Source organism: Cydia strobilella, chromosome 25, assembly GCF_947568885.1.
Source record: "Cydia strobilella chromosome 25, ilCydStro3.1, whole genome shotgun sequence".
NCBI classification, from domain to species: Eukaryota; Metazoa; Arthropoda; class Insecta; order Lepidoptera; family Tortricidae; genus Cydia; species Cydia strobilella.
In genome coordinates, this window is record NC_086065.1 from 8729261 (window position 1) to 8743759 (window position 14499).

A 14499-nucleotide genomic window follows, 5' to 3' on the forward strand; every position below is an offset into this window, starting at 1 on the left:
TCAGACTCAATTGAAGCGGAATTCATGATGGTGAAGTTTCGTAAGGTAGGTACAGTTTCATTCCTTCATTGTACATTGTAATTTTCTCGTGCCGAGCAGTGAACAATACCTATATAATGTAATTAATACTGTTTTGGTTGCCGAATAGTCAATGTGTCACTAACTCTAGGTTTTTTTAGGTATTGTGCAAAATGAAGAGGCATTCTTGGAAATAAAATGTTTTCCTTCATTAGCCAGAAAAAATCAGGACATCCTCACTGCAATAAAGTAAAATAAAACATTTCCTGGGGATGAAAATTATGGAATTTTGTCTATGAATGAAAAACACAATTATTACTAGGTAAGTAAATGATAACTTTATTAGAATCCATATTGTTGCATCATCTTTCTTCCTATAACATTAGAGATTTTGTGCTATCATGATATTATTTTTCTTTCAGGTACAGGGACAAGTACGGATAACAAATATGAAAAAATGTTATTTCATTTGTTGTGTGAATCCATCTACACCAACAAGACATCCACTGCTGGACATAGGCCTCCCAAGGGATCTCCACAACGACTGGTCTTGCAAGACCGGCCAAAATATCGAAAAATAAATAATATAAATAAACATGATAAATATCCCGTTTTCTATAATAGTTATAATTAGAAGGCCATGCAATGTTGTTACTCACTGTACCTACTTGAATCAAAAAAAAAAATATATAAAAAAAGTTTTAATTTTAATTTACAATTACTACTTTATTATTAGTACATTACGATACAAGTGCGAAAAGTAGGAAATTGGCAATGAGTGGCGATAAATTGAAACACGACCGAAGGAAGTGTTTTAATCGACACGAGTTGCGAATTACCTTTTCGCACGTGTATTGTACAACGTTTTACAGTACATAATTATGGCCCTTTACATTTTCGACATATGCACGTATTGTACTAATTACCGCACTAGGGCGGTAACGTATATGTAGCACCATATGTACTAAAAAGTATTTTACAGTACATATGGTGCAACTTTCTCGCCCTAGTGCGTAAAGAGCACTTTTCATGCATATGTCGAAAGTTTAAAGGGCCATATGTACTGTAAAACGTTGTACGATACACGTGCGAATAGGTAATTCGCAACTCGTGTCGATTTAAAACACTCTGCGGTCGTGTTTTAATCTGTCGCCACTCGTTTCGAATTTTCTCTTTTCCGCACTTGTATCGTAAATAACTATTTCAAACTGCAAGGGTACGATGATAGATCTCAATTCAATATAATTTTGCAACATTTGGCATTATTAGGTTATAAATTGTATGGAGATGAAATCTATCATCGTACCCTTCTAGTTTGAAAAATACTATAGAGGCTGGGCAGTAAGGGATTGCTTTACTTGTAGAACTATATTTAGCGCTTTAAAAAAAACTGATACCTGACACTTACAAACCTGGACTTCCTTGGGCTAGTGCTACTAAGAATCGTCAGTATTCTCCATCCTTTCTGAGTTGGAAGAACCCAAAAAGGTGAGATTTGTGAAAGTCAGGTTTTCAATATATGTGGCGTTTTCAACCAAACGGGTACCTACTTATTGTTGTCATATTTCCATAAAGCTTCAAAATGAAATCAACCTAATCGACAACCGACAATGTGCTACTTTTTAGTTCAAAACGTCACATATTTTTATAAAACGTTATAAACTAATTTAGTAATAATACTGAATATCTGGGAGAAAAAGAAAACATAAGTAAAAACTCAAAAATGCTCGTTTTCCCAGAGATAAGACCTAGCTAGATCGAACCCCTTACAGCAAATTTCATCGAAATCGTTAGAGCCGTTTCCGATATCACTGAAATATATTTCGGTTATATCGGAATCGGACAAGAATTTGAAGAATAAAAGGTATAAGAAACATAAGATAACACAAAAAGGACAAAAAAAGTACCCCTGATGTACCAGTCTCGAACCCGAATCCTCTTGCACGTATTTCCACGAACATACCGCAACGCCATTGCAGCATACTTACACTGCATGAAATTGTCTACTACAAGCATCACGGAAACACTGTTTGCATGTGTGAGTAATAGTAGGAAATAGCATGACAGAAACACTCTGTCGACTTTAAAAGTGTTTTTTGCACTAATGAAGTATTCAATGTTTATTATAATAGTTCAATATTTATGTAAAGAGTGCGCTAAACATACTTTTAAGTATACAGATACCAACACTATTCCACAAAAAAATTAAACCTTAAAATTTGCAAAAGTGACGCCATCTAGCGGGGTTTAAGCTTTGGGTAACCTAGTCGAACCACCTTAACAAAGTATTCATAAGCGAAAACAGAATTGACTTTAATATTTTTATAACCTAGGGGTCAAAATATAGCCAGGGGTACAGGTCTACAATACTCATTTGTGCAACAAGGGGGCAAAGTTGTCTAACCGCTCGTGCTAATATTGATCCCCGAGCAAACGAAAGATTTGGCGGCTGACGTTCACAAGTCTTCATTATAATGTAATACTATGTTCTTGCAATAAATTATTGATTGATTGATTGATTGATATATATCTCTCTTAGGGGTCCCCGGCAAGCTCGGTTTTCCACACAAACGTAGTTGCGCTCTCATTTTAAAACGACTAGCTAGATTGCTCTGAAACTTTGTACTTACAATAGGATAAGGTATATCTATGTATGTAATTAGTTCATGTAGCTTCAGATACCATAGCTAAAAAAATACAGCTAATTTAATTTCTCATACAAAACATGTCTTTGCTCTATTTCGTTTGTTTTATAAACTGGAGCTATATAAACTAATTTCAGACCTAGATATACCTCATGTCATTGTACGTGCAAAGTTTCATTACAATCCAACACGTAGTTTTCAAATGAGGTGCAATTCGGCCGAGCTTGCCGGGGACTTAATCACTTTACGAGTTATCGTCTGAGAAGTTCTTGGTAAGATATGGTACAATATTATCGCGATGAAAAAAGCAATGCTTAATCCATCGCTATAGAGGTGACAAAAAAGTTTATTTTTATACGTGTCTGGATGGACTATCAATCCTCAAATCCGCCAACGCAGCGGCAGCTGACGTGTACTACATACCTGTAGTAGCCGGCACTTGCTCACGGAGAGATGCTTCAAATGCGGCTGCATCCGCTCCTCCCCGAGCGCAAACGTGAATGCCACCATGCAGAAAATGGCCGCTTTCCGCACGGCTGAGTTCTGGTGGTCGGCCAACTGCGAACAAATAAATATATGAATATTTAGAGTAAAAAATTAATAGCTTTGTATATCCACTAAAAATGCTTTCAACTCTAATAGATATATCAACCGCTCTCCTAGCCTACCATGGATACGTAGCGTCAGTTCTCAGATATGGACTTCTATTGTGGGGTAACTCTTGTGAGGTTTATGATATAACGGAGCAGCGAAGGCGCTTAAAATTATCAGAACTTAATGTCTTGATAATAGAGGCTTTGTTGAGATATTTGTACGTACCTGTGAGACTCCGTCCATGAGTTGTCCCACGATGTCGTCCGTGAGCTCGTTGCTCCTCGCCTTGGCGACCTCGGCCGCCAACTTCAACGCACAGAGCGAGGTCGGGTACCCGCGGGTGCGGATTACAGGCTTTAGGAGGGCTAGGACCTGAAATAAACATTTTATGTATTATATATATATATATATATATATATATATATATATTTTTTTTTTTTTAAATGAAAAATTGTTTTATTTCCTTGACGCCAATGTAAAGCTTTCAAGACAGTTTACAGCGAATTTCATTATTATTAATAATAATATCACTATTATTAATAGGTGCCATTATTAATAGGTTTCATTATTATTAATAGGTGCCATGTACATTCAAGTATAAAAATATGGGTGCACTCATCATACTCAAAAATATGTCCCATAGTTCTTATGTCAGCGAATTAAGAACTATGGGACATATTTTTGAGTAAGTTGTTTGCACCCATATTTTTACACTTGACTGTACCAGGGATGTTGCGAATATTCGCATCCGCATCTGCAACCGCGGAACTTCCGCATTATTTTCAACATCCGCATCCGCATAAATTCGATGTGGAGCTTCATGCGGATGCGGATGTGGAACAGGTAGGTACAGGAACGTCTTAGCGGCGGCGTAAGTGGTAGGTAATTTCGTCATTAGCCAATAGGAATCTCGTTTAGTTTTTGCGATTCGTCGATCGAGCACTTTAGCCTATGATGGACAGCGACAAGAAGTGAAAAGTTTGTTTTATTTGGACTTTAGTATAGTAATGCGATCGTGGGGCACCTATATTCTTGTAGTTTCGTTTTTTTTTTTTCAATAAAAATTACTAGTGTAATATTTGACGTTTTTCATATGCCTAATCTCGACGTCCGCATCCGCGGATGTGATCCTTTAAAAATCCGCATTCGCATCCGCGGATGTCAAAAAATCGGCATCCGCATCATCCCTGCCATGTACGTTAGAGCAGGGGTCGGTAAACCGCGGCTCTCAAAAGCAAAGTATGATCGTGTCCCGAGTTCGACTTTCAACGCGATCGGGCCGAAAATGCGAAAGTTCTAAATGGCGGCCAACATTTTACAATTTTCTTCTCGGCACTCAGTTTAAAACCTACAAGGACCATTTAAGGGACTTCTCGGCTCTCGGTCTTAAGGCGGTTCCCTGAGCCAGAACGCGAAAAATCTCCTTATATGATCATGTTTTTCTAAGAGGCGTTGATATTCGTAGACGTGGAAAAAATATATGTAGTTCTCGACTATATTATCTTTAACAACATAGCTTCCGATACACGAATTATGACACTTCGCTCGATACAATTAATTCCCAAAGTAACCTCTAACTCAGACTTTTAATCCTACTTTACTCGGTTATTTATTATGTGATACTATAAACAAAAAAGGAAGAAAAAACAATCTTAACATAAATAGTAATTTCATAGCTTTAGAATTTCGATATTGTAAGGTAACGTTTTTAGAATAAATAAAAACCGACAAAATTCGATCAAAATTGACACTCGGCGCGTATGTTCTTTCCCGTTCTTTCTTGCGAAATGTGACAAAGACAGTGGCGAACCGACGGAACGGCCTTAAAGATTAGTTACCTGCGTGGCGGGTAGAGCTTGCGCCACATGCGGCAGGCCCTGGTCCACGGCGCGCATGACCTCCTTGCTGAGCGCGCCGTACGCGTTGATGAGCTTGAGCAGGATGAGGTCGAAGTAGTCGAGCCACTGCGGGCGGGTCTCCGGGCGCCGGCACAGCCAGATCAGCACCTTCACCGCCTCCGCCGCCGCGCGCTCGCTCGCCGTCGCCCACCCTACCACACACCACACACCGTACACCACGAGACTATTAGATAAACCGGCCGAGCGTGAGTCGGACTCGGAGGTACTGTAAGGGGCAGTAGCAGTTAAAAGTTAATATCATGTTATACGTATAGGCCATACTGCTGACTTTTCAACGCACAAGCGTATATTAACTTTAGGGGCTTCTTATTAACTTGGAAGTAGAGAGTGCTCCTACTGGTTTTCTATATAAATATAGGTACAGTACCGAAACCGGGAATTCCAGGTTCTCGCCATGAAACACAGTACCGGGAGCATTCCCTACTCGAAAGTATCAATATAAAAAATCCGGCCAAGTGCGAGTGGGCTTGCGCACGAAGGTTTCCGTACCGTTACGTGAAAAACGACAAAAATATCACGCTTGTTGTATGGGAGCCCCGCTTAAATATTTGTTTTATTCTGTTTTATGCATTTGTTGTTGTAGCGGCAACAGAAATACATCTGTGAAAATTTCAACTGTCTAGCTGTCACGGTTCATAAGATACGGACTGGTGACAGACAGACGGACGGCGAAGTGCTTAGTAATAGCAAAGACAGATATAACTCCGTAATAGATGGATACAGTCTAAGGAAAAAACGTGCCTCGAAAATCAAGAAAATTTGATTCTCGATCAGAGGGCGCTACTAGCTTTGGCCTACTGTCGTATAGATGGCGTTGACGGTTTCGTTTGTTATTTAACAATTTAAACGCATATCAGTGAAAGAACATGGGTCAAAATCATAAAAATAATTAATGCAAATAAAAAAAATCGTTTATCCATATTTAAATACATTTTATCGTATTTTTATAAATCTTCATTTTTAGTTTTAAAGTGTGTCGATAGATGGCAGTGAATTTACTGTGGTTACAAAATCTACTATGACAGTACCGCTCTATCTTATTATATCCTCTCTGGTAATAGGGTCCCGTTTTTAACCTTTGGATATGGAACCCTAAAACATAACAGTGTTGGTTATTTTTAAATCATCATTTTTTAATACTATTACTAAGACTCTGCTGTCTGTCTGTCCGTCTGTCACCAAACTGTGTCCCATGAACCGTGATAGCTAGACAGTTGAAATTTTCACAGATGATGTGTTTCTGTTGCCGCCATAATAACAAATACTAAAAAGTACGGAACCCTCGGTGGGCGAGTCCGACTCGCACTTGACCGATTTTTTTGCGTTAGAAAAAAAGGTAAGAATCTTGACGTACCTTTTTATTAAAAAAAAAAAAAAAATTTTTTTTATTAAAAATCACAAAAAATAAGAACAAATATATTACAATTATACGATCTTTTACATTCTTTTGCTTTCATAAGTAATATCATAGAGTAACTTATACTAGAGCGGTACTGTCATAGTGAATTTTGTAACCCCAGTAAATTCACTGCCATCTGTCGACACACTTAAAAACTAAAAATGAAGATTTATAAAAATACGATAAAATGTATTTCAATATGGATAAATGATTTTTTTTATTTGCATTAATTATTTTTATGATTTTGACCCACGCTCTTTCACTGATATGCGTTAAAATTGTTAAATAACAAACGAAACCGTCAACGCCATCTATACGACAGTAGGCCAAAGCTAGTAGCGCCCTCTGAACGAGAATCAAATTTCCTTGATTTTCGAGGCACGTTTTTTCCTTACTAAAAAGTACGGAACCCTCTTTTTATTTCCTATTTTGAAAATTAAACGTAAGTGTTCCTCGTGCTCCGTTTCGTTCGCGGAAGCTACCAAGACATCGTCAATGTACGAAAAACAACAATCGAGCCCTCGCAAGACCTCGTCCATGAAGCGCTGAAATGTTTGCGCTGCATTCCGTAAGCCAAAACTCATGAACGGGAATTCGAAGAGCCCGAAAGGAGTTGTTATTGCTGTTTTAGGAATGTCTTCTGGCGCGACGGGAATTTGATTATAGGCCACCAAGTCCAACTTACTAAATACTTTACAATTATAAAGATTGTGCGAAAAGTCTGCAATGTTGCGTACCGGGTAGCGATCTGGTACCGTACGCGCGTTGAGTGCGCGGTAGTCACCACAAGGACGCCAACCTTTGTCCTTCTTGGGTACCAAGTGGAGGGGAGATGACCACGCGCTCTCAGACCGCCGCGCGATACCCGTACGCTCCATATCTTCAAATTCCTGTCGCGCAATTTTTAAACGGTCCGGTGCTAGTCGTCTAGGTCGCGCAAAAACCGGAGGGCCGGATGTTGTCCTGATATAATGCTGCGTGGTATGTTTACAAATACACTCTTGCGGGCTACCAATCGGCCTCAATATATCAGGGTACTCCGCCAACAGCTTATGGTAGGCAGATTTACCCGTGATCACTCTAATTGTCGGACAAGAAACAGGAGCAGCAACACCGGCTGATGCAAGCGAAGTTGTATTGTCAATTAAGCGAGAGTTTCGTATGTCTACCAACAAATCGTAAAAAGATAAAAAATCAACTCCTATAATTGGTTTGCTTACGTCCGCAACCACAAAACGCCAAACAAAAATACGTCGTAAACCTAAATCAAGTGACAAACTTAAATAACCATAAGTTGCAATAATTGTATTATTCGCGGCAAAAAGTTCGTAGTCCGTTCGACAACGTCTTTGTCCACGCAAAAAACTTAGTGGAAAAACACATAAATCTGATCCTGTGTCGATCAAAAATTGAAGTTTAGTTGTAGCATCTGTGACAAACAAACGGATAGATATTGAATCACACTCACCGTGTTTGTCACTAAGTTTACCAGTCGCATGGAGCGACTGTTCATCTAGTTTTTTGGAAAACTACATGGTGGAATGCACTTATCTGCTCTGTTACCGAAGGTGAAGTGACACCAGCAATACCGTCTGTCGTTGTCTGCACGGAATCGACCTCTAGCCTGGTTGCGTCGGGTAGGACGGGACCATGTCCTCGGTCTAGTGTCGCGATGTCGCGTAGATGTTGACAGCGCCTCTAGCTTCGTAGTCAAGGCTTCAATTTTCTGGCTTAGCTCGTCTACAACCGACGTCGGAACAGAAGATGTCGACGCGACTGAGGCATGAAGTGTAGCAGTAAATGAGTTAGTTTCGTACGCCTTATCTGCCATTTCTGCTAATTTATCTAAAGACACATTATCATCTTGCATGGCAATCAGGCTTTGCAGCAAAGACGGTAGACGGTTTGACCATACCGTGCGTAAAAATTCGTCTGGGTACTCGGAGCCGGCGAGGTAACGCAGGTGGCGCAGAAACTGGCTCGGCTTTCTGTCGCCGAGTTCCTCCGCAGTCATAACCTGTATGAGTTTTTCACTACGCGATGCCGATGTACGGGCAATTAGCTCTCGCTTCAAAGTTGCGTACTTGTTATCGGTCGGCGGACTTACGATTATGTCTTGGACTTCGGTGGCATATTTTGCTTCCAAAACTGATATAACATGGTAATACTTGGTGGAATCTGCAGTAATTCCTGCAACTTCAAATTGGCCTTCTATTTGTGAAAACCATAATGTCGCGTTGTCTGGCCAAAACGGTGGAATTTTCACGCTAACGCGACACACTGCCGAATCGCCTACTACTACATCTGGCATTCTGTATAATTTGCTGACACTATTCTGTTACACAGCACACAATATTCGATAATCACGTCGGGGTCACCAGTTGTGGGATTTCTATTTTTGGTATTAAATAAATAATCAAATAACAAATAAGAAAGAAAAAACTAATTATATTTTCTTCTGACAAAATCAAAGAACAACATTTTACATCAGTCAGTTTTGATAAAACGAGAAGTACATAATCGGCTTAGCGGCCTGCGTTCGCAGGCGGACGTAAGCCGACCAAAGAGGTTCGCCACAGACTGTATCCATCTATTACGGAGTTATATCTATCTTTGTAGATACTTATGGCGCACACATACAAGTCGAGCGCGGTGCGTTGTATGAAGATAACATGCTTTGACCTGTTTATACTATGACAATGTGGTACCTTTAAATAATTTTTTTTTTCTTAAACTTTTATTAGTCTTATCCGTTTATACTTTATTTTGAATGAAGATTCAATAGTTTACCTGAGGGCTGTTGGGCATTAGACGCATTCTCAGAGTTCTCCTTGTCTCCAGCGTTCTCGTCCACTGCCAGCGTCGCCAACGCCACCCGCACTATGTTCCTGTCAAACAAAATTCACATTAAAAACTGTAAAAGATGTCATATATTATAGAAAAAACCGGCCAAGTGCGAGTCGGACTCGCGCACGAAGGGTTCCGTACCATTACGGAAAAAAAAACAGCAAAAAAAATCACGTTTGTTGTATGGGAGCCCCATTTAAAAATTTATATTATTCTGTTTTTAGTATTTGTTGTTATAGCGGCAACAGAAATACACCATCTGAGAAAATTTCAACTGTCTAGCTATCACGGTTCATGAGATACAGCCTGGTGACAGACGGACAGACAGACGGACAGCGGAGTCTTAGTAATAGGGTCCCGTTCTTACCCTTTGGGTACGGAATCCTAAAAAGTGACGAAACCCTCCAGTGGTAAAGACCGGATTCGAACCGGCGTCTTTAGCTATCGCGGCTAACGCCATGAACCCCTAGGCCATCTCGCCACACTTTTTTTTTTCTTTAATATATGACATCTATTACAGTTTTTAATTTATATACCTATATAGTAGTGTGACTACTTAAAAAACACAAATCAAAATATTTAACGAAAATAATTTGATTTGTTCCCAAACTTGTTCAAAATTCACATTAATAATTATCTGTAATGACAAAAGTTTTAAAACAATATTAATTAGATATTTCTAAAAGATTTGCATTTGTAAATATGTGTATATAGGTAGATATTTTTAGTTAATTTATTTTAGTATTATTTGTTTTTATATTTTTATGTTTGTTTAAAATGTAAATACACATTAGACAAATAAATTGGACAAGTGAAATCTCGTTTGTGTCGAGTAGGAGACGCTCCCACTGCTCTGGGGTGTTGTGTGTCGAGTAGAGTCTACTTGTATAACTCACTTGAAGTATTGAGAGGGCTTGCGGCAGTCCCCGTACTTGAGGATCTCGTGTGTGGTGAGTAGGAGACGTTCCCACTGCTCGAGGGTGTTGTGTGTCGAGTAGAGTTTACTTGTATAACTCACTTGAAGTATTCGGACGGCTTGCGGCAGTCCCCGTACTTGAGGATCTCGTGTGTGGCGAGTAGGAGATGCTCCCACTGCTCGGGGGTGTTGTGTGTCGAGTAGAGTCTACTTGTATAACTCACTTGAAGTATTCTGAGGGCTTGCGGCAGTCCCCGTACTTGAGGATCTCGTGTGTGGCGAGTAGGAGACGTTCCCACTGCTCGGGGGTGATGTGTGTCGAGTAGAGTCTACTTGTATAACTCACTTGAAGTATTCAGAGGGCTTGCGGCAGTCCCCGTACTTGAGGATCTCGTGTGTGGCGAGTAGGAGACGTTCCCACTGCTCGGGGGTGATGTGTGTCGAGTAGAGTCTACTTGTATAACTCACTTGAAGTATTCAGAGGGCTTGCGGCAGTCCCCGTACTTGAGGATCTCGTGTGTGGCGAGTAGGAGACGCTCCCACTGCTCGGGGGTGATGTGTGTCGAGTAGAGTCTACTTGTATAACTCACTTGAAGTATTCTGAGGGCTTGCGGCAGTCCCCGTACTTGAGGATCTCGTATGTGGCGAGTAGGAGACGTTCCCACTGCTCGGGGGTGTTGTTTGTCGAGTAGAGTTTACTTGTATAACTCACTTGAAGTATTCAGAGGGCTTGCGGCAGTCCCCGTACTTGAGGATCTCGTGTGTGGCGAGTAGGAGACGTTCCCACTGCTCGGGGGTGATGTGTGTCGAGTAGAGTCTACTTGTATAACTCACTTGAAGTATTCAGAGGGCTTGCGGCAGTCCCCGTACTTGAGGATCTCGTGTGTGGCGAGTAGGAGACGCTCCCACTGCTCGGGGGTGTTGTGTGTCGAGTAGAGTCTACTTGTATAACTCACTTGAAGTATTCAGAGGGCTTGCGGCAGTCCCCGTACATGAGGATCTCGTGTGTGGCGAGTAGGAGACGCTCCCACTGCTCGGGGGTGTTGTGTGTCGAGTAGAGTCTACTTGTATAACTCACTTGAAGTATTCAGAGGGCTTGCGGCAGTCCCCGTACTTGAGGATCTCGTGTGTGGCGAGTAGGAGACGCTCCCACTGCTCGGGGGTGTTGTGTGTCGAGTAGAGTCTACTTGTATAACTCACTTGAAGTATTCAGAGGGCTTGCGGCAGTCCCCGTACTTGAGGATCTCGTGTGTGGCGAGTAGGAGACGCTCCCACTGCTCGGGGGTGTTGTGTGTCGAGTAGAGTCTACTTGTATAACTCACTTGAAGTATTCAGAGGGCTTGCGGCAGTCCCCGTACTTGAGGATCTCGTGTGTGGCGAGTAGGAGACGCTCCCACTGCTCGGGGGTGTTGTGTGTCGAGTAGAGTCTACTTGTATAACTCACTTGAAGTATTCAGAGGGCTTGCGGCAGTCCCCGTACTTGAGGATCTCGTGTGTGGCGAGTAGGAGACGTTCCCACTCTTCTGGCGGCGCGTGTTGTGTATCGAGTTGGCAGAGGGCCTCTAGGACTTCTTGTTCATGGAGGCCGGCTGAAATAAAAAGGATTTCCTTTTAACACTTTCAGTGCCAAGAACCCGCTAGACGGGTTCATTTTGTATTGGAAATGGGGCTCTTGGCACTGCAAGTGTTAAAAACCCCAAATGAATAAAAACGACGACGAAGTCTCCATAACTGTGGGCTGCGACTTTTAGGTGAGAATTTTGTGGAAAATTCTTATAATTGACCGAGCGTTAGCGAAGGTGTCCGTTTCAGCTTGGGCAAAAATGCTTTGGTATGTTTGGGTGTTGTCCTTTGCAGGTCGCATTTTTTAACCGATTCTCGTGAAACTTTGTGAGCAGATTTGGTAGTTAGATAGAATTTTTCCGTCGTTTAGTTTTTTGGAAAATTATCAAAATGGCCTAAATGACCTAATGACTAGTAAGGTAGGGTCAGTTCGCTGTGATTTAATATTTTTTAAGCTTGTCGCGAGGTCTACAACTCACAGAGCCACTAGTTTAACTGTTTTATACAGGGTGTCTAAAAAATAAGTGCTTTCCCGTTGCCAGGGAGGTTTTGGGATTATACTGAGCAACTTTTACTATGGGAGCAACCACGAAATCACAAAAAAAAAAATATTTGCCCTTCCATAGAAAATGGACCAGCCAAAATGTATGAAATAGCCAAATTTTTTTTCGCGATTTCGGGGTTGCTCCCATAGTAAAAGTTGCTCAGTATAATCCCAAAACCTCCCTGGCAACGGGAAAGCACTTATTTTTTAGCCAGCCCGTATACCCTTCACCTTTGTACTTCCATTACTGTAATTTATTTTTGTAAACCTGTGTTGAGTACAATAAAGTGATTACTACTACTACTACCACCACTACTACTACTACCACTACTACTACTACTACTACCACCACTACTACTACCACTACTACTACTACCACTACTACTACTACTACTACCACCACTACTACCACTACTACTACTACCACTACTACTACTACTACTACCACCACTACTACTACTACTACCACTACTACTACTACCACTACTACTACTACTACTACCACCACTACTACTACCACTACTACTACTACCACTACTACTACTACTACTACCACCACTACTACCACTACTACTACTACCACCACTACTACCACTACTACTACTACCACTACTACTACTACTACTACCACCACTACTACTACTACTACCACTACTACTACTACCACTACTACTACTACTACTACCACCACTACTACTACCACTACTACTACTACCACTACTACTACTACTACTACCACCACTACTACCACTACTACTACTACCACTACTACTACTACTACTACCACCACTACTACTACTACTACCACTACTACTACTACCACTACTACTACTACCACTACTACTACTACTACTACCACCACTACTACTACTACTACCACTACTACTACTACCACTACTACTACTACCACTACTACTACTACTACCCTGTTAGTCTAACCCGTTCGTATAAAAATACCGCAAATCGATGTACAGGTTAGCCCGCTCCCCCCCCGCAGCGAAATTTTTTTAGGAACTGCGGGTCAAAAATTTTGTTTTGGCCTCTAGTATGTGTGTGCCAAACGGCTAACCTGTACATCGATTTGCGGTATTCCTTTGAAATTGGGGTCGAGCGGCTTCCGCTATGTTATTGGCTTATAAAAAATTAAATAAATAAATAAAATTGGCGTATGTAGAAGAGTGATCATGTGTTGTACTTACATTTGGTTATTAGGAACCCATTTTCATCAGTCTCGTACGGTTTCATCTTGTCACGACATAACGCCGAGTTGTAGTCTCTGACAAAACATAGATATAATATTTTGTTAAAATGGGATAAAGAAATAAAACCAACTATTATTATAAACGATTTCATGTAGAACTAGAAGTGGTTGTGGAAATTTATATTCGAATAAATTTATTTGAAATAATAATCTAGATATGAAATAATGTAAATAACGCCCAACTCTGTTACCCGTGGGGTGGCAGGTCCAGCCTGTGGTGGTGCGGCACGGGCGAGGACTCCTTGGTGCTGGTGGCTTCCTCGGAGCTGTCGGCCGACAACGCACGAGCGCTATCACTGAAAAATATAACATATTTACCTTCTTCTTCTTCACGTGCCATCTCCGTCCAGCCCGCGCAGCATGGTTTCCCCTATCACTAAGTCCGTCACTTTCGCACTCACATACTTGTTAGAACGTGACAGGCATGGTGATAAGCGTACCGTGCTACGACTCCAGGAGGTCGGCGACCATATGTGTATATGTCAGTGTGTCAGTCATGCGAATTAGTCTATCTATGCTCTTCACTTTTAACAAGTCTCTTATATTTCCAGTCCATGATGTGAGCCTTCTACCGCTAGCACGCTTCCCTTAAATTTTTCCTTCAATTATTAATTTTAGTAAATTGTATTTATTGTCTTTATATATATGTCCAAAATATGCTACTTTCCTTTTCTTAATTGTTGATACTATTTATGGATACTATAATAAAATGATTTTTACAGTACATATGGTGCTACTTTCTCGCACTAGTGCGTAAAGAGCACTTTTCGTCCATATGTCGAAAGTTTAAAGG

The 14499-nt window shown here is 40.9% G+C and overlaps 1 protein-coding gene across 1 annotated transcript in view; it reads right to left on the reverse strand.

Annotated features, from left to right (window-relative positions):
- Window positions 1-14499, reverse strand: part of LOC134752771 (CLIP-associating protein) — a 105866-nt gene that overhangs the window by 11293 nt on the left and 80074 nt on the right. The window contains exons 30-36 of the mRNA XM_063688466.1: window positions 13898-14002; window positions 13645-13721; window positions 11783-11927; window positions 9366-9463; window positions 5096-5307; window positions 3483-3629; window positions 3087-3221 (exon numbers count right to left, since the gene is read on the reverse strand). Coding sequence (XP_063544536.1) covers window positions 3087-3221; window positions 3483-3629; window positions 5096-5307; window positions 9366-9463; window positions 11783-11927; window positions 13645-13721; window positions 13898-14002 — 919 coding nt within the window. The remainder of the gene's footprint in view (window positions 1-3086; window positions 3222-3482; window positions 3630-5095; window positions 5308-9365; window positions 9464-11782; window positions 11928-13644; window positions 13722-13897; window positions 14003-14499) is intronic.